Source organism: Apteryx mantelli, chromosome 13, assembly GCF_036417845.1.
Source record: "Apteryx mantelli isolate bAptMan1 chromosome 13, bAptMan1.hap1, whole genome shotgun sequence".
Classification (NCBI taxonomy): domain Eukaryota; kingdom Metazoa; phylum Chordata; class Aves; order Apterygiformes; family Apterygidae; genus Apteryx; species Apteryx mantelli.
The window spans coordinates 21,081,730-21,109,272 of NC_089990.1; the positions used below are offsets into that span (position 1 = coordinate 21,081,730).

At 40.3% G+C, this 27,543-nt stretch overlaps 1 protein-coding gene across 1 annotated transcript in view; it reads right to left on the reverse strand.

Annotated features, from left to right (window-relative positions):
* COL4A6 (collagen type IV alpha 6 chain) overlaps nt 1-27,543 on the reverse strand; it is a gene marked incomplete at its 5' end in the record, with an annotated part of 144,246 nt that overhangs the window by 35,470 nt on the left and 81,233 nt on the right. The window contains 10 exons of the mRNA XM_067304442.1: nt 1,139-1,192; nt 2,241-2,333; nt 3,341-3,382; nt 3,505-3,540; nt 4,196-4,258; nt 5,181-5,216; nt 6,698-6,766; nt 8,478-8,594; nt 14,412-14,456; nt 16,818-16,952. Coding sequence (XP_067160543.1) covers nt 1,139-1,192; nt 2,241-2,333; nt 3,341-3,382; nt 3,505-3,540; nt 4,196-4,258; nt 5,181-5,216; nt 6,698-6,766; nt 8,478-8,594; nt 14,412-14,456; nt 16,818-16,952 — 690 coding nt within the window. The remainder of the gene's footprint in view (nt 1-1,138; nt 1,193-2,240; nt 2,334-3,340; nt 3,383-3,504; nt 3,541-4,195; nt 4,259-5,180; nt 5,217-6,697; nt 6,767-8,477; nt 8,595-14,411; nt 14,457-16,817; nt 16,953-27,543) is intronic.

The window sequence follows — 27,543 nt, forward strand, 5'->3', positions numbered from 1 at the left end:
CTCTGTATCACATTCCCCATTTAAAAGTGATTTCAAATCTTATCTCTTAACAGCAGCAGCTCAATGCAGGGCTCAAAGCACCCCTTTTCATTTCCAAAGCCTAAGAATGACATGAAAACAACATTTTCACACTCTACATTTGGAAATGTTTGGTGATTTTCCCAGTCAGCAAGAAGTATCAAATCCAGAGATAGAACACCAGGCTTTAATTTCAGTGAGAGATACAGCAGTTAAGCAATTTTCAGGCTTCAATCTTGAAATATCTAATGCTTGTGGTTAAGTTCACACATATGTTCAAACCCACCAGCCTCAATGGGCCTCTTGTGATGCATAAAGCTAAACATGCGCATAATGGAATATGCCCAGAAAGACTAATAAACAAACTATGCTTCACATACAGGTTTTTCTTGCACGCCATTCTACTGAGCACATCTGTATATTGAAGAAATCAGTAAACAATTTATCTTATTGGTCAAAAGTTCCACAAAATATTTACTCCATAAACTCATTTAAAGAACCTGTGTTTACAAAGGTTATAAGCTGGGAAATAGCTCCCTGGAATCCAGAGATAAACTGCTGTTATTCAAACTGCTGTTATTCTTAATGCATACAGGGAAGATGCTACACATTCCTGAGTCTATGAGTACTAATGTTAACCAGTCCATTTTAAAATTGTGTGTATATTTAAAATTGTGTGTAGAAGACAGAGAGACAGATATGCATGTGCATTACAACTTCAAAGAAAATAAGTAGTAGTATGTTTCAACATACTTAGGGGAAAAAATAGGATTTTTTAAATATATGAAGCTCACTATGGGAAATCAAGGAACACTGCCATCAAGCGGCTATGTAAAGGTTATGTCTAATTGCAGGTTTTCTCTGCAAACTGCAGATTAAATGTACTGAAATGACTCTTGCTTTGTAACAATTGCTGCAGGACAGCAGTACCTTCTTTGTGTCTCCAGGACAAAGGACAACAAATTATATACTCAGGGAGAAATCCTGGAGATTTTTGTATCAGATTTTAAAAGTACTTTGGTGCCTAAAAGTTCCTGTAAACATTCTGTGAACTATCTAAAAGCTGTTGAAGCATCTAGTCTTTATTAGGCAAATATTAAAAACTCTCCTCCATCCTCACCGGCAGGCCAGGCAAACCTTCTTCTCCAGGGAATCCTTGAGGGCCTGGCTCACCCTGCCAAGGGGAAGAGGTAAACACAATAAATCACTGTACCCATAAAAGCAACATTTGCCCCAAACACCCATCATGATCCTGACTCCTAAAGCAAGGTCCTGTGATTTATTCAGCAACACATATACTTGATTTGTGTCTTGTCACATGCCAGATATAGTGTCTCAGCACAAAGCTAGTGCGTGCAACAGATTGTTTGTGGCCACGTCCCATGGCTTCACAGACTGCTAGGTGGGAACTGTTGTTCAACTGTCCCCCATTGCTAGAAGGCAAATCAGAAGCATTTCACATCCTCACCTAGGGAATCTGAACGTGCACAGCACTTCATGGAAAGCAGAAAAATAAAACATGATGAGATAACATCATGTATTCACAATCCTGCTTACATGGTCAAGAGCAAGCCAAAAGGAAAGGCGCTAAAGTTTGAGTCTAAGCTCACACTAATATAACTCCACCAAGTATGACAGTGTCTGTCATGACTAATGTAGGGGTCTAGGCAAGCTCGGACTCAGCTCTCAAACTAGCCTGTCTAGGTCCCAGATTAATTCAGTAAGTCTAAATTTCAGGTGTGTAGAGAATCAAGATCCATACAGTTTTTACAGAAATACTGATAAGCTAAATATGTATCTCCACAAAAGCCTGGACAACACAATAAAGGAGACAAATCTGATTATTTCTGAGTAGTATGTATCACAGCAAGAACAAAAGAGCTGAAGCTTTGCTTTTTCTTATTTATTTTTCCAAAAGGATTAGGTTTTCTGCTTGGATTCACACAGTTTCACAGTTCACAGGTTAAACATAAAACGAACTACAGCTCATTCATTTTTACGAGTAAAGATTAAAATATTTAAATGGCTTTAAGATTCCTCCTTCCAAGAGTGCTCTACACCAATCTGAGCTAAGAATATTTTTATTCAAAAGCTGTCTGGCCATTTAAGCTAGTGCAGAAAATGACTATGATTTGGGAATATAACAGTTCTCACTGCTCAGCAACTTCATTCAGCCTTTGTAGCAAGGGGAGGGGGAGAGTTTGTAAACTGAATTTACAGACCTTTTCTCCTTGCTTCCCTTTTGGGAATCCCATGAATTCGAGTATTCCAGTGGATGGTGGGGGACCTGGAGGGCCAGGCAGTCCTACATCGCCCTGCAAGCAAAAGAAGAAGCTCTTAACATAGACAGACCATGTTTGCTTTCCTATGAAAGTTGCTTCTGATTCAGAAAATTGCCACTCTAATTATACCCTGCATATGTTACATCTGTGTGTCTGAAGGCTGGCATAGGAATTTGGCCATGAAAATCAAAAGGCTCAGACTGAAAATTAAGATGAACAAAATGCATTAAACCTGTTTAAGAGGAGTTGTGGAGATAAAACATAGAAGAAAAAAAAGGGTCAGTTTTTGAATCAACAGAAAAACTCTGAAAACAAAGAAAACTCCAGAAAAAACTTTGTGGCAAAAGTTTGAGGCAAGAGACAGCTAGAAAGATATGAACATAATTGACATAAAATATCAAGAAATAATTAATGCTAGATGATGTCTCAAAAGAGGCAGGAAAATGTCCTGGCTTATAGCAAGTTCCTCTCCTTCATTACAAATGGAATGTGTAGAATGCTGAGAATTGATTTTAATAGCAGCAGATTCAAGCTCCAAACTGAGAACTCCGAGAAGTCCCACTATGCCAGTGTAAATCCTCACACAGACTGCAGGACACCTGTTTAGGACAGTGAGACTATAAAATTGCATGTCAGTTGACCCAAAGAGTATTCTGAAAGCCAAACAGAGTAAGTCAGTAGAAAAATGTAATACAAGAGGTAAGGGGCAAAAGAAACTGAAAGACAGAGATCTAAAAGAAGTCAAAGGACCTTACATCTGGACAGACATGAGAACACTAAGCTGTAGTGAGATTTTTTTTCCCCCTTCATCCAGGAAAAACTCCCATCCCTTTCTTTGTATAACAACAGATAAGGAACCAGCAAAAATCTTCAGTATTTGGACTGTCATTCAGTCCAAAAGCAGAAAAGAAGAAGAAAATGCTAGAATTAGGCCATCTTCCAGGGGGGTCTAGCTATGATGGAACACTATCTAGAATACATATGTAGAACTGCGGAGTATTATTTCACACCATTTCTATAACAGAACAGGTTTCACCTACCTTTTCTCCTTTCTCTCCTTGAAAGCCTAATCCCATGTTACCCTAGGGGAAAAAACAGTGATGAACAAACAACCACAACAACAGCACTACTATCATCTAGGGCCACAACCCTGACAGAAAAAAAAATCAGGTGTGGAAAGGCAAAAGAAAAAGTAGGTACTTACTTTTGGACCTGGTGGTCCAGGGGGACCCACTGGACCCTAAGTGTGAACAAGATCAAGATTTTATTTCTTTTGATTTAAGTAGGATGCACTATAGGAGCAATGTTTGGATCTGCAACGATAGCTGAACTCTCATCTCCTGTCCCCAAAGCAAAGCAAGTGATACACTTTAAGTGTATCTTTAAGTCTTCACAACTATGATAGACAGCATGCCCCTTTGGCACTGAGGTTAATTAAAAGCAAACCTCAATTTAAATGCAACAAACATTTCAAAGTAGGTCTTTTTTACCTCTGCCCAGTGGAAACTCTCTTCTAGTATCCTGAAAAAGCAACTCGTCAGCAAGTTTCATGATGACAAAGGCTTCAAACATGCAGAGGTCAGCATATCCCCTTTAGTCCTGAGACTAGGAAGTGCTCAGAATAGTGAAGCCAAGTGTTTCTGGGATGGCATGTTAGGGCCTTGCTGCAGTTCTCATTCATAACTGCTGCTCTGACCACCACTCCGGAAAGGGACTTTCACTCTTGTGACCAGCTCAAAATTCTGAGTTCAAGTATTCTACATTTGAAGTCAACTGTGCACAAACTTTTTAGACGCACACACACTTTTGCTCCTTGTCGTGACATAAATATAGGCAAGGATGGAAAATCACCAACATTTTGAACTGTTTTATCAACAAGTGCAACAGTCTCTTACCTGCAAACCTGGCAAACCTATAGGGCCTACAGAACCTGCTGGACCTGGAAAACCTTTTGGGCCCTGTAAGAAGAAGTTTTATATTTCAACCTTTTTTGTCACATTTTCTCAGTCAGTAGTCAGTGTTCTCATCTGCACTCCACTGGTTCCTAATCTCAGTTAAATTCAATATTCAAGAATCCCCCCCAAATTTTTTCATGTCAAGTATACCAAATCAAAATCAATTTTGTTCACTTGAGAGGTTCACGTGAGGTAGCAAGTATCTGGGACAAGCTGTTGAGTACTTTTCTACCCACTGGCTTCAAAAGGAGTTGTGAAGGTACTGAGCATCTTAAGAGACTCAATACTTAGAAAGCCACTGAATCAGTATACTAGACTCTTCCTTCCAAAAATCGTTGGAGGTAACACAACAACAAGGCTAAGAGATTTTCTCTAGTTTATATTTTTGTAAAGATTTTTTTGCATAATATAAATTTGTCAGGGACAAAATTCCAGCTGACAACGTCCCTTCAAATGCCTCAATGACTGGAAAGCAATTGCAAAGAACACAGAACTACAGAATGTGCAGGGCTCACCTCATCAAATCCCAGACAAAGAGAAATTGAGTTTCAGAAAACATAAATAATACCCCCTGATTATGTATGCCAATTGAAATTCTATAGTAATCTATTTGATATTATTGGATTTATTTTGAAAGACAAAGTTACAGAGATCAATGGTAGAAGGGAGATTGATTTTAAAAGGGAAAAGAGAATAGGTACTAGCAAATTTCCTCTACCATAATTTAGATCCACTCATACTGCTGGAAAACTTGGATTTACTCACGCTAGTGGTATCATATGTGTAAATAAATGACCTTCTAAATTGAAAGGTGTCCTTGAGAATCAATACAAGCAAATAATTTACACAATTCAAGTGACCAGAAAAATTACCTACTTAATGTAATATTCCTTAAAATCATTATTCTCCCAATTAAATAACTTACAGAAATTCCATCCAACCCAGGAAGACCATTTTCTCCCTAAAAATCACAAATACCTTGGTGAAAAATACACATTATTGTAACAAAATATAAATGACATTAAGATTTTTATAAATAAAACAACTTGCTCTTTGTTAATATTAGATCAAGTGTACAGGGGGAAATATTTTGACACCTGTCCTTCCATATTTAAAATGGGCAATAGAGAGATTCTAAAACTCTGGAGAAATGACAACCATATTATTTATGGGTAACAAGAGAAACTTTTGTGGCATGACAAAAAATTACATTCATTGCAAAGACACTGTAAAACACACTGTAAAAACTTTCATGACAAAAACATTGTAAAACAAGTGAAAACACATCATTATCATTTCAGATGATCTGTATTTTCCATAAATACCTAAGTCAATAAATAAAGATCTATTTAACTTTTACTAACTTACATGAATGTATATAATGTGGGTAGACTTTTAAGAAAGTTCATAATTTTGACCAAAAACTCAGTGTGTGGGGACTTAAAGCACAGAAAAAAATCTTAAAATTCTCAACATTTAATAAAGCATGAGGCTGCCAAATACACCACAAGAGGTACTGAATCCTTTATAATTTTATCCCAAATCTAGTACTTCTTGCAAAAATCAAAACCATTATAAGTTGTTGAATGTTTACTGCAAGCAATAAGGAACTAAATCTTTTACATCAGAATATTCAAGAACACAATCATTGTTCTGAACAGTAAACTGAGACCATCTTTCCATAGTTTGTATCATCTGTATAGGAAATAAAATTACAGACATGATACAGAAATTTCAGTGTAAGTTCCTTATTAAACAAAGAGAGTAAAATCTTGACTTCACCGTAGTAAATGATGGAACACTAAGGGTGGGATATGATGTTTAAATCTAGAATATAACTGATTATTTACTAGTACATCCCAGTACAAAAACCACCAGGAGGCATCTGGGATCTCACAGTAGCAGAAATCTTAGCAAGCACTTGAGAGTTTACTGGGCTGTTATTTCAACAGGCTTAGCATGTGTCAGGATGCCAGCTACAGGAAAGCTCTGAGTGTACCTGAAGGCCCCTCCTTTGCTACATCTGCCTCTAGAAACACGTACGCTACTTCACACAAGACAGGACAAGCTTGCAAGAAATTCCTTACATCCACTGTGTGACACTGACAAGGGAATGGTGCTGCTTCTCCAGGGACAGATGAAGGACTAGCAACTATATGCTAAACAGCAACGTGATGAGCTATGTCCCATGCATACTTGCATCCCACTACGGGATGAACAAGATGTGTTGGTGCTGCAAGAACTAAGCAATTCCAAGTTCTGAAAGTATTTTGTGCTGTCGTTAATGAAGTTATAGCCTTTTTCACAGCTCTGCATTCAGACTTAGCCGGGCTATCCACACCTGAGCAACCTGACCTGCAGCATCAGCCCTGCAACTTCCACACTGCAGGACTAAAGTGTTTTCTTGTGAGGTATTTTCCCCTATGTCATGACAAGTCTTACCTTCATTCCTTTAAGGCTGCTTTGGGCAAAAAAAGGTTCTCCTTTAAGACCTTTGGGACCTGGACGACCCTGTTAAAAAATAAATGTTAAAAATAAATTTCTGGAAAAAATACAGATTCCATTTGGAAAGAAATCATATTCAGCATAATGAACAAGGTGGTCTAACAGCTCCAGTAAGCTGCAAAAGTACTACTGCAGCTTTGTCAAAGGAGCTGTGGTATTATGAGAACTTAAGACTTCCTATGGCTTTGGAAAAACAAGGTTCTGCAAATATTTTCTCTAGTATTTTCCTGTTTACATTAGATTTTCCTTTTATTTCAGGGCATCAAAAACTTTTAAGATCCTATCTGAATCTGTTTGATATGGTGTAACCCCTTCTGTTCACGTACATCTCTCTTTTGTAACACTGTAAATAACTGAATTTTATTTAGAGGAATATTCAAGGGGAAAACAAACTGGTAGACTGCATGAATCTTCTGAAAAAGCTGCCACTATAATTCTAGATCTACCCAGTTTATTTTAATCTTAATCATCCCATGCAATTTATCTGGGGTGATTTCATTTAATTGCCAATTTAATTTGAGAGTGGTTAGCTGATCTAAGCAGCTTTCCTTGCCAAAAATGCAATCCTACAAGCAATACAAAACAGAAGTTTGAGCAGTAGGTATGACTAAACCAGTTACTTTGGAAAGCAGTACTTAAATTTGATCTTGTTGCTGAGGTATTTTCAACATCATATGAACTTCAAGTCTGGACAACATATAAAGACTTTTCAGTATAGTTTAAAAAGCTGAAACAAATGGCATTACTCATATCTGCCAGCTGTACTTTCTTCTTCATGTAGTTGCAAAAGATCTGTATATATGCAAAGGAGTTCCACTGCCTGTAGGATTAGTCATGTGACTTGTAAGATCAGGCTTCAGATGAGAACAACCAAATATTTTCTGCTTTTGCTAGAAGACTGCAAAAGTAACCCCATACTTCTATAAAAGGGTATAATTCTCAAAAGTATTTAAGAATGGAGCTCTCATAACTAATCCCACCCACTTAAAACAGGGTGTACAGTGTGAGCTAGCTACCTTCACATCCTCTGTAAGCGAATGGAGAAAAACTGGTATCTCCAAAGATCAGTTCATTCTGTAAGGCAGACGGGGAGAAGAGCTCTTGCAAGTGCCGCTCTGTGCGCACAGGGAGTCTGGATGAACAGACCAGACAGCTAACTTTTAGGTGTCCAGGGCACATCAGATAAATCCCCAATCTGGCAGGTTGGAAGTACTTTTGAAAGCAAAACACCGAGAGGCATCTAAACTAAATCTAAACTAAATCCCAATGACACTCATTGAGACTGAAGCTTTGGGCTATCTTGAGACCTGAAAGAAGGCATTCAATATTTGATGCATAGCCTTGAGCCTGTGACAATGTGTTTTTCTGAATCAGCATCCACTAACTTGAAAGGTGCCGGGTGCCACTTTATGATCCTTAAAGACTTTATCATGGTCGCTTCTTAGTTAGCTTGAATATTGCCAGTGACAATGGCATATTTTGATGCGGCAACATACTGACTTGATATGACCTTCATTTTATCCTCGGAGGTTAATATTTACGCAGTGAATCAGAGTGGAATTTCAGTGAGAAAATGATACTGAGTTCTAACAACGCTAATAACCTTGTGGTTATTAGGGTTCTTCCCAAGTACTTGGGAGTTACTTTTCCACCAATGGCAAGAAAAGCAACTCCTGGCTCAGTGACTACAAAACACTGTATTCGCCTCGGGACATACAGGCAGCCCAGGTATGCCGGGAAACCCATCTGATCCAGAAACACCAGGACTCCCAATGGTACCATTGCAGCCATCGACGCCAGGCAGACCTCTGGGTCCAGGCTGGCCAGGGTGACCCTGTGTAAAAGGGAAAAAGACAGTATGACTGACTGGAGGCATTTTGTTAGTAGTACTGTCCCCCAGAAAGCTGACACCTTCCAAAGGGCAACGAAAAACAAAGGAAACAGAACTCCCCCTCAAGTGTGGTGTGTGGCGCACTGCAGTAAAACTAGCTTCTTCAGCCAGCATTGTTTATCCTCCCTGAAGTCTAAATCCTAAAACATCGGCTGGATTCATTTAATTATCTTTTTCTCCAAGGGATAATTTTATGAAGTACATACCTTGTGCATGAGCAGGTCCTGAAAGGGCAATACTCATTCCACAGCAGTCTGAGCTATACAGCATATGACACAGTGTAAAACAGCATGCAAGGGTGCAAGCCCCCAGACACCGTTAATGGAAGTTGCTCATGTAAAAACAAGAGAGGGGCAGGCTTAACACTACTGAACATTTATTACACCAATCTAGTCAATGTTTCAGTGACTTCTCTTCCTCTCCAGTGTGGATTCTTTCCTTTAATAGTTCAACAGATGTCACAGCTCCAGCACCAGGCTGTTCAAGCAAAACAACTTTTCTCTTTATGTTAAACTTACCTTAAAACCTTAGGCAAAGCAACTGGGAGAAGGAGCTAATTAAAATAACTGCCTTTAAAAAATATACATGTGTAATGTTCAATTAATAATCAAACAGAGTAGGAAAGAATTGTACCTAATTCTGATTTCACATCCATTTTGCCCTGCCTTGCCTCTACTAACTCCACTGGAGTTTATTCTGTATTATACTGGTGTGAAGAAGATCAAAGTTTGAGCATTGAGTTACTTTTTTTTCAGTAACATATGGGTATGTGCAGGCAAAACACAGAAAGGCAGAACTGTCAATCATACTACCTGGCTATTAAGCTTCTTTTTATTCTATCCTCCTTTCCACAGAAATAAGCTTTGTGGCACTCAAAGGCAGTATTTTGTGGCAGGAAGAGCAATGAAATTTATGGACATAGTATCAGTAACTGACAGTTTTTCTCCTCTTCACACCCTGATCTTGAATCATTCCAGAAGTACTTTTGTTTGATCCCAAAGTTTCATCTTTATGATAAGGTATTAAACAAGTTATGACTCATACTACGAAAGTAAAAAATAAACAAGGATAAAATGGGGATAAAGCAGAACGTTAGCAGTCCTTCATGCCTGACACTTAAATCAGATTTGTGCTGCTAAAGGTCTTCTCCGTCTGAGCCAATAGCATATGCTCTGACCAAATCCAATGAGAACTTTGCAGTAATGTAAAGCCTTTTATCTAAGGATCTTAAAATGCTTTGTAAATATGTGAGAATGCTACAATCTTCATTTCATGGATGAGAAGCTGGGGGCACAAAGTAGTAGAGTGACTTGCCCAAGGTTGCAGAGCAACTTAGGCCATAATTGTATAAACACTCAAACTGATCAGCAGTCTCAGCAGCTGCCAGAAGGGCCATCTCATGCTCCTGGCTGCTCACATCTGCCCCTTCCCTGTGCTGGCACAAGCACAGGCAGAACAGGCAAGTCAAATCAGGAAACCAGCACAGCTGAGAACTAACTGTTTTGTTTCTCACTGGGGTTAGTTTTCAGTCAGACCAGTTCCTTAGTCCAGCTCATTTGACAACCACATGGCAGGTTATGCCAATAAAATAGAGATAAGGGGAGAAAGCCCAGATCTGCACCAGACAAAAGTGTGTCTTTCAGATGAGCTTAAGTCAATAAGGTGCAAATTAAACCACTGAAAAGTAGGTCTGTACCTCAGTGTTAAAGTAGTTCATCCAGACACGTACAAATTTGAGATTAAACAAGGCCTCAGGACATTGAGTGACATCATCCCAAAGCATTAGCATTGGGCACGACTGCTTACATAGCAGCAGTTGCCAGGGTAATTAAAGTCCATTGTGAAAATACTCACATGTGGTGTGCAAGCAGGCACTTGCCAGGTCCAGGTAAGTGATACGTGGAGGTTGAAGCAGCAATTTATTGCCACTTGTCTTTGTCTCCTAGAAATTATTTCATTCGGTTCCCAAAGCTGGAACAAATCAGCAGCAACCCACCCTCCCCCATGGTGTGGTACATCACAGCAGAGAGCAGCAAGCATCCGATGGGACAGGCCAACAGTGACAGCAGATGGAGGCCAGAGTGGTCAATGTCAATCAAGTCATTCACTTAGTTTAGGGCACCAACAAAAACAGAAGCCATGTGGAACAAGGCATTTGGTTACAAGGTAAGGTGACCAGCTGAACGGCCAACATCTGTCCCTCCAAGCTAGACAACAGGGAGCCAAGCTGCTGAGTCTCCAGCGCTGGCCAAGAGCCAGCTCACAGCAGGCAGCTGGTGGTGGGCCTCATGTCTCAGGAAAGGCTCTGGGTGAGATCTCTTAACTCTTTGCCCAAAACGGCCTCTAAGTGGCCCAGAGGATTTTGATATCCTCTCACTGTGTGAGGGGGACACTGAGCTCACAAGGAGGGGTATAACTTATGCCGACCACAGCTATCTCTTATCTATATTAAATACATCTGTGGCCCTGTCTCTTAAACCCATGACATCCATGCCTGTGGTTCTGAGTCAAAGCATGACATAGACACAAACGCACACACAAACACATACACATTACATATGCTGTCTCTTTCGCTTTGGGAAAAAACACAGGATTTCCTACTTTCTGGCTAATCTGCAATCAGAATTTATGATGTTTTGTTTTAAGGGCCTTATCTGAGAAGATACTGAGCACCCACAGCTGACTTCTTTGAGAGCTGCAACGTCTGGCTTTAATGAAGCTTTTCCCTAGGGATTTAAAACACTTATTGAAAGAGCTGTTTTGATTTGAAAAACGGTGGTTAATAGTTTCACTGCTCTCACCTCCTCTAATTCCTGTTTTGGCAGATGTGCCAATTCAGCACAAGCAGCTCAACTGACTAAGGTAGAAGATTTTTACAGTCTTTACTTATGACAGGGCAGAATGGTTAGTTTATAGACCTGAGCTAAAACACAGGCTTGAGAGATCACTTGCGCTCTCTGTCCTTACAAAAGGAGACATTCCCTGGGAGACAGCTATGGAAACTTGAACTGCTCAGTTAGACCCTTGTTTTATCTGATTCTTGCTCATACACCAACACTGTGACCCTGAGGGGCCTCTTTTCTAAATCAAAAAGGTTTAGCACAAAGGTGATCCCAACAGGAGAGATCAACAAATATTTACAAACAGGGAAACAAATGCAATCGAGGGTGAACACAAAACTAATTTCATAAGCAGTTTCATGCATTGGTACAGCAACGGGGCCATTTTACGGCCATTGCCAAGTGCCTGCATTTTCTCTGGAAGGGCCATAAAATAGAGAACTTAGTCTCTCCATGCAGCGTTAGGTTTCGTGGTATGGACAAGAGCTCACATCTCATAGAAATACTTCCTTCTAGAATGCCTTGAACAGTTAATGAAACCTATATACATCTCCTATCTCCACTTCCAGCCTTTGCCAGAGGTGTGCTTGAATGTTGTCCTTTGGGAAAAAATAAACTTCCTGAACAGGGCTAAGGATTTGAGGGTCTCTTCTACAGCATGACGCAGATGGGTGAGCAATAAACACATGCTGCTGCTGTATTTACTAGGTCAAAGGGATTTGTTAGGCCAGCTGCAACAACATGATTTACTTGCCACCAGCATTCCCCAGGGGAACTCTGTGGTACACCACTTCCCATAAGGTCAATAGTGGGATTCCCCTCTGAATCATGGCCTTGCAGCCTTTTGGCCATGAATAAAATATACCTGCCCACACTAACCTGTATGCTCCAAAGACTCTCTCTTCATAGTGGGATGCTAATTACTGTGCAGAGATAGCAATATATTTTTACTTATTTCTTACATGTACCAGCATACATGAGCTTTATCTCCTTTGCTCGGCATTTCGCACATCCATATAATGTCTGTATGCTTATATACATTTCATGCCCAACCTAAGCTACTCTCTATCCTGAAATGCAACTAGCAAATGTACAAACATTTTCTCAAGCAGTGGTGTTTGCTATTTTCACCCCGAAATGGAGATATTTATCACAATGTCTGGAATGAAAACAGTATGCATTAGTTTGCCTTTCCCGCAGTTCTGACACAGGAGAGCCATGGTGGCAAGCATTTTGCTGTTCACAAGCAGCAAAACCTACCTCCTTCCCACTTGCCCACCTGCAGAATACCGTAAAGCAGACAGAGCAGATCTGTATGTGCTGGAGGCTTTGTACCCTTTCCTCCACCTCCCCCCTACTCTCTCCTTGGAAGGCCTCTCACTGCCAACTACCTGGCAGCGACTGTTGCCATATCTCTCCCCCCACTTATTGTTGGGAATCCCCTTTCTCCAGAGCCTCATCTGCAAAAACACCCTGAGAACAGCAGGTTCCCAGAATGTGTTCAATTAAATTAAGTGTTATGGGAACAGCTTGTTCTCTTCAGAGCTGGAGAGCTGGCTGGTGGGAAAAGGAAGAAAAAAATAGCAGCAAGAGAGTAGAGCAGGAGAGAAAACAGGCAAGGATGAGAGGAGGGGAGAGAAGGACAGGGGCCAGGAAGGAACTGGAATTGAGCAAACCCATTCACAGGGCCAACTGTGCATTTTCAGCCAATCTATCAAAACAATTCAGTTTCTGATAAAAGAAGTCAGAAAACATTGCTCTGCTCTTGGAGTTTTTGATCAGCTGAGGAGGAAGGGAAGATGGAAAAGAGCATGAGCATGGACAGAAGGCAAAAAGATACAGAAGATGGAAAAATGCCATAAAGAAACAAAAAAGAATTCTGATACAAGAAGGAGGAAGTGGAATGAGCTAAAAAGTGTAAAGGGAGCAAGGAAGTTTGGGGCAACCTCTAAAGCAGCTTCAGCTAAACTTCCCTTGAAGTGAAGTGACCAGAAGACATCTTTGCAAGGATCACTGGGGAAAAGCAAAGCAAATGGAGCCGGTCAAAATACTCTGGGCACATAATTTTTGGTACGGTATAGAAAGCAACTGTCACTACAACTTTCAAGTTCTAAAGAAAGAAACAGACAAGCAAAACAAAAAAAATCCTGATCAGGTAAAGTAGTTAGCTAGCACTAGCATCTGGAAAATGCTGCAATTATCTCTTTCCTACCTTAGGCTTCTGAAAGGCTGAGACCTAAACAGAACTAATTAGTCCTAGTAGGGAAGCAGGGAGTCTCTGGAGGGCATCAGCTTTATTCACTGTTTTCTTTCACACCATAGGAAAAGAAGACTGAGGGAGACCTGATAACAGTTATCACATAGAAGAAGGCTGCCACAGAGAAAAAGGGAATAATTTGCTCTCTGTGTCCATAATGAGTAAGATAAGCATTAACAGGCTTAAATTGAGGAAAGAAAGATTCATGCTAGACATTAGGAAAACTTCTGTCATTACAAGGTTCTAAGAATAGGTTATGTGAACATACATACATTAAAAGTGGCCTGCAACACAGCAGACCCTGTCTGTTTAATTGACTGACCTCCCAGTTCCTTAAGTCTATGATTTTATGATAAGGTGTTTTCTAGACAGAATCCCGGAAGAAAATGTTATCAAAGACGCAGCAGATCCCCATGTAACTCAGCCTTACTTCCTGATGCTTCTCAGCTTCCTGTCATCCCATAACAGGGTCCCAACCTGCTACAAAACAACATGAGGCCACCAGGTAGATTAATGAAAATTGCCATTTCCCTCCAGAGAAGAGCAAGCACTTTGCAAGACACATTTTACATGTGCTGGCACAGTCTCATTGTGCCTACATGCTTTTGGTTGTGACTAAAATTCTGGTGACTGATACTCATATATTTACATAGGCAAACTCACTGGGATCCCGTTGATGCCTTGAAATCCAGGAACTCCCATTGGGCCCTGAAGAAAGAAAGAATATACATTATATTTCATTTTATCAATCTGCATATTTCAGTTATCTGTGAGATACTTTTTACACCAACACTTGCTGTCTTGGACTTAAACTATGAAAGAGCAAACAAGAGCAAACTATCTTATGCAGATTCTCTCTAAACTCAGGGGTCAGTGAAGATAGGAACTGAGCATCTGAGCTGGACTGAATGCCAAATGAGTGTTTCAGGAATGTTTTCATCAGGCAATATAAAGAAAAAATATAATCTCCTGCTGCACATCTGGGGAAAACAAGATGCCAGGAAAATAATCTAGTATAAGCTTAACTCCCAGTGTCACACCTGGTCATCCAAGAGTTTCAACTATTCTTACAGGTTTTCTGTCCATTCCTAGATACCACCACCTGGAAATATGGAGGCCAGCTCCAGACTACCGTTGGCTGGGATGCAAATGAATACTGCTTTGTTGGTTCTATTGTTCTGCTGTAAATAAAAGCAGAACAGGCCATGTGAGCAGAACACCCAGCTTAAACTATAGCTATTGCTTTGGAAAGGTGAAGTATATTGCCTCCCTGAGAGATAAGGATGTAGAACCTTACTGCATGTTGGTATTGCATACGCATCCATTTCAATATATAGAAACAGCAATTCTGGAGTAGATAAAGGATTCCTTCAGTGCAAGGAAACTGGTTCCAACACTGCCCTATTATTTTATTATTTCAATTACAGGTGCAAAATCAGCAATGCTTGCAGCAAGAAGAAAAAGTCTCCACAACGGCAAATTTGTTTCTAATTCTCAACAGTTAGAGGCCAGCTCTTATCCTGGGTTTCTGCCTCTTCCAAAATCTGGGTTTATTGATTTCAATGTTATCTGCTAGAAATGTGGAAATGCTATCACCCATATCAGTAGCCAGTCCTTGTCTTGAATCCTCCATTGTATCTTAGATCAATGCAACAATGTAGCAATGATTCATTGGCTACTGGTGAAATGGGAAAAATTCCCAGTTTTAATGCTCTAGTCATCATTTTCAGTTTACTTAGTTCTTGTCCTACGAGAAAAGGTGACTAGAACTACAACATGATGACTAACATGAAACAAGGGGAGAGAATAAGCATGTAACTGCAGCATACGAAAGCACAAACGAGCCAATTTTCATCTGGCTAGCTCACCTATCAGTAGCTGTAAAAACATGGCAAGATAAACTCTGCTCTGCTGCTCCTGGTACCTAAACTAGCCGCCTTTTTCTTATTTTCACACTTAACCTGAGCACGCTGCATCAGGTAGACTGACCAGATGTTCTGGACAGTTACAGAATGCAGGCCCTCGTCCTGATGTCCCAGACTTCCTTCAGATTTTAGAAACAAGACACAGCACACAGGACTTCCTCTGTCTTTTAAGCTTTCAAGCTGCTGTCTTTGAAACATCCTTATTGTCCAGCTGCATAGGCATGAGAGTAGGAATCTCACCCTCGTTCTTGCATCACACGATATCAGATTTCCTCAACATCTAATCCATTATACAGCCCTTGTCAGGCTACGCGATGGGAGCATATACTCTGCCCTGGCTCATGTGATGGGACTTAATGTATGTGACCTGTGCTGCGGATGAGCCCTCAGCATTTAACCCAAAACTCAGGTACTACATGATGCAAACAGATGCCTGGAACACAATGGGAACTTTTCTTAACATAAATTGTCCAAACGTATCCACTCTTTAGTACAGAAAGTATTTGTTCATATTTCCATTCATTCTTCTGCCCAGATCTGAACTCCCTCTCTGATACTTCCTTCGTAAGAAGAGGTGGCAGAACAAATCCTCATGGCGTTACATTTCTGTATTTGCTCTCCTGACCACTCTTACAGACTAAGTTCATTGACACCCACATCTTATGGCGAGTTCTTACATTTAATATGACATGGTTTATAGTATTCTTTCTGTTATAATTAACTTTTCACTTGCCAAAACCAAAGTTCAGGTGCTCCTGTGGTGCCCATTCCCTTTGCTTTTCTAGAAACCAGCTCAGGAGCTTCTATATAGGAGCCAGGTCCACTTCCCTCTGAATGTACTATTATTAACACCCATCTGTCTCTGGGCAGGAGAAGCGAAAGACTCTACTTGCAAGAGCAATGCTCATTTGGCTATTGTTCACCTACCAGGATGACTATAATGTACAGACTTTCCCAAGCAGCTTGGGGAACTGCACTCTCCTTTCAAAATAAAAGCAGGGGATTCTCTAGAGATATTACTTAAATACTCTCTTCTTGTTACCCCTGGACAGATAGGCCAAGATTATCTTTATTCATTCAAAAGATACATACAAGGCCATAGATCAATTCCAGGAAAAAAATGGAAAGCCTCTGTTGAACCTACCTTATCGCCTTTCTGTCCAGCTGGTCCAGGGGAGCCCACCGCTCCTCTCTCACCCTTTGCTCCTGGCAAACCTTCTGGTCCAGTAAATCCAGGAGCACCAATTGGTCCTTGAATCCCAATTGGTCCTGGTCGACCCTAATATACAAGAAGAAATAAGTCAATGCGCCATGTTCACAAACTCATTTTCAAGTACTCCATCCAGCTCTATCTTTAATATAATTTGATACCTCTCCAAGTACTGTTCTCAGGGTAGCAAAGATCTCCTAAAGGTTCCCCCATATAGGTTGCAGGAACAGGGAAAGAAAACAGTATTTTGAGATCAAGCTGATGGCTTCTTTTTGAGCTTGCAACCTCTATTTCCAAGCTGTAAAATCCAAAAAGATTTTGCTTGTTCTTTAGATCAAGCACATCAGAAAGATATAACAAGATGCAGATGGGTCACATGCAATCAGCACACTTTGATTACTGGAGACCAGCAGCATGGTCAGCTCAAGCCTGAGATGGATTCCACTGTCCTCTCCTGGTTACCTTAAAGTCAAGGGTGTGGATATTGATTTCTCAAGCAGAAAAGAAGGGTGCAATGACTAAGCATTGCCCAAAGATGGCAATCTTTTCTACAACTACAGAGATTCATATGTGACTGATAAACTTTTATTGTTCTATCACTAGAAATGTGCTGAGTAGCCTGGTACTTGTTTCTGTAACCAGCTAATGCTAAAGAAATCTTGCTGTAGATGCTCTGATTTTTTATTAGCCTCAGAAGCTGCATCTTGGCAGTTGAATACTTAAAACAGAGCTTTGTGTTAACGCTTTTTTACTTTTTATTCAGTTCATTTTGAGAGAATCCAAAAGAGATCAACAGAGTTTACGATCCCAAAGTATCGCGAGTAGCAAATGGCAGTTTAGGGCAATGCTTACTGCTGGCAAGACATGCAGTAGATTAGATGAAGTTATGTATGCAAATAATTAAGCCTTACATTAAAAGATATAGAATGGAAGAAGAAGAAAAAAATACTCCCTCTTTCTTTTCTAGGGCTTATGTCCATGGTAGCGTATTTCCCTTCTATTTGTCTAATTCCTTAAATCAGCAGAAGGCATGCAGCTCCCTGCTGCAAGGGTTTTAGAAATCTCAGCTGGAGACATACAAAGCCCTGACTCCAAGCCTTGGCAGCTAAAAGACTTTGCAGTTTATTTAAAAATGCATTTTTACTTGTTCCTAATCAGAGAATTGAAACAAACCATAATTAAATGTACTTTTTCCAGTATCGTTTTTGTACCTTTTCAGACTAAATCATTTCAGCATATATCCTATGTTTCTTCACTACAACAGCAGTTTTCTTTTTAACTGCAACAGCTCCCCTGTGTCACTCTTTCTGTTGCAACTGTTTTATCCCGGCCATTTAACAGAGGTCAAGTGCATCTGTTTTACATCCTATACCTTTTCTATCTAGACACTATGCATAGCGTGGGTTTCCAGAGGCACAGGCTCCTATCTGAAAAGGCTTTTCTGTTGATTAGTTTTAGCTTTTTTCACTCTGGGGCAATTATCAATGGAATCCTTTATATTGGGAGCCACATGATCATAACATTAATCCCCAAATCTTCGGTGGTCCTGGGCAACTGTACGGAACAAGGAGCATGTTGTAAAAATCACATGTTTTGCTCTCACTTCCTGTCTCAGCTTTAACTTTTTAATTTCCCATGGTCACAAGCTATTTCAGAGAATGTTGCAGGCAACGTCTCACTTACAAGACATGGGTTGTGGGCTGTTTGCCTTAAGGCAACGTAGTAGTGGAGAAACATATGCTAAATATGGGCACATTACTGCTGTGGCCAGCCAGCATCCTAAAAAGGAACAGCACCCAAGAGGGTGAACTCCTCATCTGTTTGAATTGCTTACACTTTTGTGTTCAATTATTTTGACTGCCCATTTAGTGACAGTGTTTCACAATGACTGGAACTGATATGAAATTAAAATTTTAGGAGGCTTCTGTTTTCTTCTGTTGTAAGTTACTTTGACAAATATGGGACAGTAGGTGGGATGGTAGGGACTGGTAACTACAAGTTCTGCTAGTGTTCACTTCTGGAGCACTCTGATAGAAGAAGTAAACATGTTCTCTCTGATTTCAGGGTCCCCAGGTAAAAAGCTCTCTTTTGCCTTAGCACCCTACAAGAAAGATTTTAACAGCACTTGAAGATTTTGTCCAGTGTCTTAGAGTGTCACTAAAACCATAAAGACACAGTAAAGTGCTTCTAATCTCTCAGATAATGTGATTATACCATGATAATCAAGATCACAAGAATTCCTACTGTTTCTTTTGAAGTCTGTGTGGATGGAAATCATGTTTTCCATGCTGAAACAAAGAACTTGCCTTCACTGCTAAAAAAACTGCATTTTTCATCACTGGGTAGCACTCCCATGAACTGCCCCAAGATAAAAGCACAAAGAGCAGGCACTGCGGTGTGCAGGAGCAATTCTAGGGTGAAAGCACAGCGAAGACTCAAGTTTCACCGCAAGGTAAATTCACAGGGTTCAGTGCCAGGCAGAACTACTGCTTGACCTCAATGTGTTTACCTTGTGGTAAAAGGTAAGTGTCTAGTCTTTACTGTGCTTTGGCCTCTGGACTGCTCCTACTTGTTAGTTATCCCAAGGATAAAAAGAATAAACATCTCCTAGCAGTAAGGACAAGCTTAAACATAGAATGTGAATTATATCATACAGAAACTTCAGTGAATCAACAGAGCTCTCTGTATTTAGTCACTGAAGCAACGTGGTATCGTTTTGGTTTTTGGCTGCATGACAACTTTTTTTAAAGAGAGGAAAATTATGGAAATTCTATAGCACCAACTAAGGACAAAGTCTATGAAATTCTTGTGACGTGAATATTTGCACAAATGCCAACTAGCATTTCATATTTTTGAAAAACACAGCCTTGTGAACGATACTGAATCCACCTTCTTTCTCAAACATATTTGTGTATCAGGCATTGACTACCCAAGCAGCACTAAACTATGGTGCCAGTCTTTCTGCAGTGAATATCATGCTAGTAAAAACAAGGAAAATTGCATCATCTCTTGACAGACCGTGGCCTTACCACAGATAAAGTCAGGACTTTGTCCAGTTCGTGTCACAAGTTCAACATGCGTCACATGCATCTCTGTTTTGCACTTAGTCACTGAAACCCATTAAAAACACAGAGATGTCTCAAACATTCAGCTTTTCATTCTCGATGTGCAGTTACCATGAGGAAAAAATGCCTGCGATAGGAAACACCCATTGCTTCTGAATCGCCACACTGCAGAAGGAGGTAAAACAAAATGGCCTGAAAAGCTACTTTGATCATAGTGTCTTTCAAGATGGAAAAATTTCTGTAACACGTGCCTTCTTCCCTTGCCCCTTTTAATTCATCTGCCTCCCAGGGCGTCATGGAAAGACCAGCAAGGTGGGTGATGATGGCGCCTCCCTAAAGAATTCACTGCTATGCAGTCAAACACACCACAGTTTCTCTATTGTCCCTACCCCTTTTGCCAGCTCCAAAACCCCACATAAATTTTCACCCACTGAAGCAGAGCTGCTACGCATAGCACTGTGAATTCCAAACATTCATTTTTTTCCCCATTAACTCTGTTAGCTTGGAGAATAAGGTGTAAATCTATATGATTTTCCCCTCCGCAGAGGGACACACCTGATAGTGGTATGGAACTACTGGACATGCCCCTTATTTCAGGGACAAGAAATAATATAAGTGCTTACTCAAGGGACAGTTTTATTAGCCTCGCTTACTACAAATACTAACTCAGTGATTCATCACCAAAAAAGTGCCCTGAGACTCACAAAAAAGGACACAGGACTACAAACCAAGCAAAATACTACTGATCAGATAGGGTAAAACTGATCCCTATTTCAGTTAGTAAATTTGTAGACCTCCAAATTTCAAAGAGCAAAGAACAACTGCTATTTTTCTAAACAAAATTAAGATCCAGTGTATTAAAAGAGCAACTGAATTTAAGCACCTATTTCAATTGAAGGATGTTCATGTCTTCTTGAACCAAAGCATAAATCTATTAAACAGACCAAAAGCTGTTTTCCAAGACATGGCTTTCGATCTCAGCTCCAGTATAATATTGTTTAGGTTGTACAGAATCCCAAGCTCCTTCCGTAAAAGGAGAATTCAGCAATCACATTTTTAAAAGGGTCTTATTCCACTCTATCTCTTTATCCATCCTTCTCCCCAAACCAAAAAAGTTCAATCAACACAAAAAATTGTTAGTGACAGCGATTTACTTCACAAGCACATGCTTTGCAGTCTAAAGCATCTTACATTCAGCTGACTGCGTTAAAGCCAACCAAAGAGCTAACCATTAAATCACGATGTCCCTACGAATGTATGTTCTCACGTACAGCCTAGGCTATCCAGAACCTAGCCTGATGCTTCAAGGAGGAGCTACCTACCCCGATTCCAGTGCTGCACAGGGCAGCCTGCGCAAGGCACTGATCCTGTACGTGCTCTGCTTTCACAGAGGCCAACGGCAGGAAAAGACATTTATGCCTTGCAAGACCCAGCTTCAAACCACAGCCATTCTCCTTGATCAGGGATGCCATGTTATGGAAAGGCGACATGTGACTGCCACACTGAACCCAGATGAAGTGTCTATGGGTGGCTTATCACCGGGAGGCAGCAGTGTCCGTTAGCAAGCAGGAGCTTTGGGTTTCCTCCTGAGCAGCAAGACTTTGGGCTGACTCCTTCAGCTCTCTGTGCCTCCACCTCTTCCCTTCTCCTCCTCTGCCTGCCCCACCTTTGTGGCGAGATTGCTGAGGTGGCGATTGCCTCTTGCTGGATATACAGGACCTAGCACAAGAGAGCCTTGGTCTCACCAGGGGCCTCACGGTTCTGCTCTAATAATAATAATTACTGATGAAAAACACTTTGCGGTTTTCCTAAATTACAGGTCAGCTCACATTATCCAGTGCCCAGCTCACATTTCAGAGCAAGTAATTATTCTCCCTACTGAAAAATGCTTTGTTCTTTTAAAGAAAATTGTTCTTCAAATCTTCTTCTAAAAACTTCGGGAAGCTCTTGTTCAAAATGGCTTCTTTACTTCTCTCACAGAATCTACCGCTCCTTTACACAGCTTCTTTTATCCACACAGCATCAGAGGAATAAACAAAACTACACATACAGACAGAAAACATCCTGCCCTATAATCTCACTTTATTCAGCACCTTCCCCATAAATTCATAAGTTTTTTTTATTCCTTATTCTCTGTTTTTTTAAAGGAGGATGTCAGGGTATTCATTTTTAAATTTATTTTTAAGAGAAGAGACAAATGATTCCTGTATCATATGAAACTATTTAATTTCATAATTCATTTTAGATGTTTTCCGTTTGTACGAAGCAGTATTTGGCATGCTCACACCACAGCCTGTCAAGGCTGCTTCGGTCATCTTAGGAGCAATCACTTAAAATCCTAATGAGCAACTGCAGGCTGTTTCTCAAAAAAATTTTCAATTTTAGCTCATGTGATAAACTTGATATTGACAATATTTATATTATTTCTACTAAGCCTGACTAGATATGACTGCAAGTAGAAAATCTATGTGGTAAAAATATATGTATATATAGTGTGTAAAACCAAAATGTAAATTATTTTTAAAACATTAAAAAAATTAGTGAAATTTGATTCCCATTAACCATTTGCTTCTTGAATTCTCTACTTTAGTAAAAGTACAGAACTTTTACTTTTAGTTAAAAAAATGCAATTAATGGTTAACCAAATTATAAATATAGAACTGCTTACAAATCCTGGACATTTAAACAAAACTATATTTTTAAATTTGAAAAATCTGAAAAGTTTATTTTTAGAAAGCTCAATTTCCAGTTGAAAACCTATTTAACACCCAACTCAATCAATTCCATGTATTTGCTATTTCTATTTCTAACAAACAAAGAGATCACTATGTGGTCTTTTTCCCACCATGGACAATGCCAGTAATGACTCAGAGTTAAATCTAGTAAGTTATTCCATTTCATACTTCCTAATCTGTAAACAAACTACTTAAAAAAAACTACTAAGCCAAAAAAAGATGACTTTTTAACTCAAATTGCTTTTCTGCTCTGAAATATTGAAACGTCCCAGGTAGATAAGAAAGTAAGAGCATATGGAACTGCTCCAGGCCGTGGAGAACACAGATAACCTGAGAGTAAGTGAAAGTCACTTGTGGGTTGTCACATCTCTTTGAGAGAGGCAAAGGGTAGACGATAAGCTCCCTGCGCTTCAATCGGAAGAGAAGTGGATCTATGTTTAACACTTGGAGTGTCATACAGAATGAGAGACATTACAGAAATCTAAAGATATCATTCGTCTGGATTTTTTTTAAATCCAAAAACAAGCAGCAGCATTTACTAAGCATAGCAGTGCTTCAACTCATATTTCAAGGAAATGAATGATGTCTGTATGAAAACAGTGAGATAAAGCTTATTTTTAAGGGGTTACACTATATATTTGAATGACATTGACTTGCCCTTTCCCTGATCATCACTCAGAATTATGCCTCGATTTCAGAAGAAACCATGTGAAACAGTTACCACAGGGTACACCGAGACTACATACAGATGTGTTACCTCCCAAAGTAGCACCACATCAGAGGTGATCACCTTAGAGTCCTCTCACTTACCCACTGTTTGTCTAGGCTACTTGGCCTTGATTCCCCAGACAGGCTGCCCAGGTGATACATTTTCATCTGGGATGAACTTTTCACTACTTGCCACTACAAATGGGTTTTTTTTGGCTAGTTTGACTGATATCTTTAGGGCCTTTTCTGTTTTAAACTTGAAGGGCAAAGAACAATTTATGTAGAGGTAATGGGACGGCTAGGAGCACTGGCACTACTGCTGCCTCTGAAATCATGCACGTATCAGCCTGACTTACAGGCAACGGAGGAAATGTGGGATGAAACAGAAGGTGAGTAACCGTGGGCAAGAACTCCTCTCCACACCTCATGGAGCTCTAGCATTCTGTTACATTCATTACCATGCCAAAAAATAGGGTTTATATTGAAAGGATAGATTATATGATTATGAAAACTTAGCAAAAAAACTGCACTAACTGACTTCAATTCACTTATGGAACTAAGCAGTTTTTGTTTAACAAAAGAGCATAGTACAGCCAAAGGTTTGAATGGTTTATGAGATTTTATGGTCTTTTGCAACCTCAGTTCAATCTTCTCTCCCTCAAGTCTTTAGTGCTTAATCTCTAAAAAAATGTTTTAGAAAGCCTTTATAGTTCCCTGATCTGTTCACTTAGGACAGCAGCTGTCATAACATTTTCCTGCCCTTAACTGAGAGAAGGGCACCTCCGAGTACTGTGTACACCTCTTGACAACAACACAAGTCATGAGCTGAAGTTTAATACAAAAGCATTAGATATTTCAGAATAAAACTCAAACAGAACAGGGTTTCTCTAGGACTTCTTCCCTTTTTCCTGATGGAAAAGGAAAGAAGAGAAAATAGCAGATGCAAAGTATTTTCCCCCAGAGCGCACACAAGTACAGGCTCTAGTAGGAACACGGCAGTAGGCAACAACCAAATGACATCTCTTCAGTGCTCTGTCCCCAAACCAGGAGATGTGTCAGAATGAAGAACGGGGGCCGCATCCCCGACTCTACCAGCTTTGGCTGCCAGGCTTTTCTCTAACCAGACTGCTCTGCAGACACCACTGGTTCTAACGCCAACTATTTGCTGCACCTTCCAGGCCAGTAAAGCCTTTTATGGTGTTACAGGACAGCAGGTGTCTACATCACTGTAGCTCTAGCAAGGGAACAGTTTCCAGGTCTACTGAAGACTGTGTGAGATAAAAGCATAATTAAAACTGTTTCATTCGTGAGTAACTGAGAGTGATATGCTATACACAGCTGTGACCTGCAAAGAGGAGGGGAGCCCACAATTACTGCCAGCTTTGCTTTGCATCCTTCTTGTTCATGCTTTTACTATCCCTGCTTCTGGTAGTGCTCTTATTGCCCTCACAAATACTTTGCAGCCTGCTTTTAAATCTTGTGTTTAAAGTTCTCTCTTACTTAATAATTTATTTTTTCAATCAATCATTTAAATGGGACCACTTAGTTTCATCTCATATTTTAATTGTTTGTATCTGTTGCTCGTTACATGACAAACAATGTGGATGATCTTGACACACACAGTGGGGTTTAATAACTGGGCTTATTATACAATTTGCAAGGCCTTGCTACATATATATATTGTGGCTCAAAAAAAATTGTTAAAGATCAAGCACACTATTTTTCACAAACTATTTAAAGGGATTTTGCCTAATGAATTACCGAGGAAGACATCAAACTAGTTATAGATATTAGACATGTCCCAGTGGCTTCACGGGCTGCTATGGAACAATAAAGTATAATTACATTTCTCTGAATGGCTGATCAGATGACGACTGTTGCCCATGAAACCGCAGCTTCTGACTCACCCTAAGATACACGCTGCACTACATGGCTTCTTCAGGGATCTTCTGCGGGGTCATGGGGAAAGAAGAACATGGAGTGTTGGGTCATTCTCCTTTCCACTTATCCCTAGCACCCTACAGAACAAACCAGAAAAGCCCAATGTGTTTCTAAAGAACTGTTTAACCGAACAGCTACAATGAACTTTTTGCTAACTCCCCCTCTGGCTGGCATTTCCAAGCTGCCTTCTTCATGGACTCAAGTGACAGAAGATTCATTGTTGCAAAAAATGTTGTCAGTAGAAAATTAGCTGTATTAAGTAGTGTACAGAACAAGTGAAATCTTGCCAGTGTCAGGGCTGTTAAGACTATTAAAGGGACATTGTATGTAGAAAGGCAGACAGGGTTCAGCCATATGCTGAAGCGGGACGGACTCCAAGCCTCCCGAGGGTTGGCTGTGTCCAGATCTGTTGGTTTGCTTTGGGCTCTTCTCTAGTTCTTTGTCTTAGAACAAGCCCAATTTCAAAATTTCTAATCCCCCCAATAAGCAAAGGCTGTAAAAGTTAGTGTTTCCCCATAGATACAGCAGGGATAATGGGCACAGAGCAGATCTAGAAGGAAAGGAGTGCCCATACCAGTGTTTTCCAAGCACAGTGACTATTCCTCGGCAGAGAGGACGGTTTCAAGTCCTCACGGTTGCCCGGAGGGGCAGTGCTGCTGACTTTCGCACGTCTAGCCCGTGCATTGAGAAAGCTGCAGTTCACACCCCGAGAAAGCAAACGACCAGGAGGAATTGCACATCTCGGCGGATAATTCTCACAAAGCGCTGCCTCTGCCCATCGGCCTTTACAGTACCCACGGAGAGCCGCTGATTTTAGAAAGGGAAGGCTGAGCCAGGAAGGAAGAGAACAGGGAATTAGTAATGAATAGGTGAAAAGCATCTCTGCACTGGGTCACAATTTCTAAAACATTATAATCTTTGACTGCTTTTCTCATTCTGCCTGGGAACTGAAAATCAAGCACAGCCAAGACAAGTACTACTCCCCTAATAACGCAGAGATAAGAAGATAACTCAGAGATAAGGAACAGACCCAGAAGCGTGAGACTATACAGTGGGATGAAGAGATGGAAAAGGAATTACATAAGCCCCTTCTGCTCTACGAACAATACAGAGAGCTTTCTATTTCCCTTGTGCTGTGGGAACAGAGGGTGTCTCATATTGGAAATTCCCCAAACATGACTTGCAATGAGTAAAGAAAAGAGCAAGGATGAGGAAACCAGAAATGGAAAAACAAAAAAATCTTGGGGTTCCCAAGGAAGCAGTTATAGAGCTTTAGCAACCACTTATCTTACATGATACCTTCTTGGCCTTCCTAAAGGACCTCATACTAGAGACAAGAAAATAGTTCATGAAACTTCTTGTGAAAATTCACTCACTGGTGCTTTTCACTGCAATTGCAGTTGCAGAGAAGCAATTCCCTGCTTTGGTTTCTATCAGCAGACAAACCAAATTCCCCATCTATTTAAAACCTGTCAATATCATGGGGAACTCATTTCCACAAGATATATCCGAGAACAATGTTTAAGAGTATTTTTACAGGAGTAGTCACTTAGAGGAGAAGAATAACATGCAGATTTACAAGAACAATTGAAAAATGATAGTTAAAGACTTCTAGCAAAGACCTAATGCCTCAGGGTGCTTCCGGAGAGAAATCAGCCACTAATCACTAGGAGCTAGGAAGCAGTTGAGGGTGCCAGACTTTGGGATGATTGTTTCATGCTCACCTGCTGGGTTCCCCACTAAACACTGGAGAAGGTAGGCAAGATCCTTCCCTATTTTTTTCCGGCTTGGCAACAGCAATGTTCTTCTCTTTGGGCAATTTCAGACCCATATCCAGACTCTGCAGCCAAATCAAATCCATTTTTAAATTACGTAAGAGGGCTTGCTTTTTGTTGTTGTTGTTGTTGTTCCTTTAGAGAAAACCCAATAAAGTATCTGCTTACTTGCTGTAGATTCAAAAACCTCCAAAATGTTTTCTGCCATGTCGAGGCTAGCAATGAATCGCTTCAGTGAACTGATATCTGGACACGTCACCGGACTGCAGTTTATCTGAACAGATTACGGTAAAAACTGTTAGAGGTAATCTGAGCAAAAAATGATATTGTAATGTAAGACACATATCAGGGCAGACTGATCATTTATTTTCCATGGTAATTATTCTAGAGCAACTACTCCTCTCAAAGAGTCATAACTAAGGACTATTTTAATATA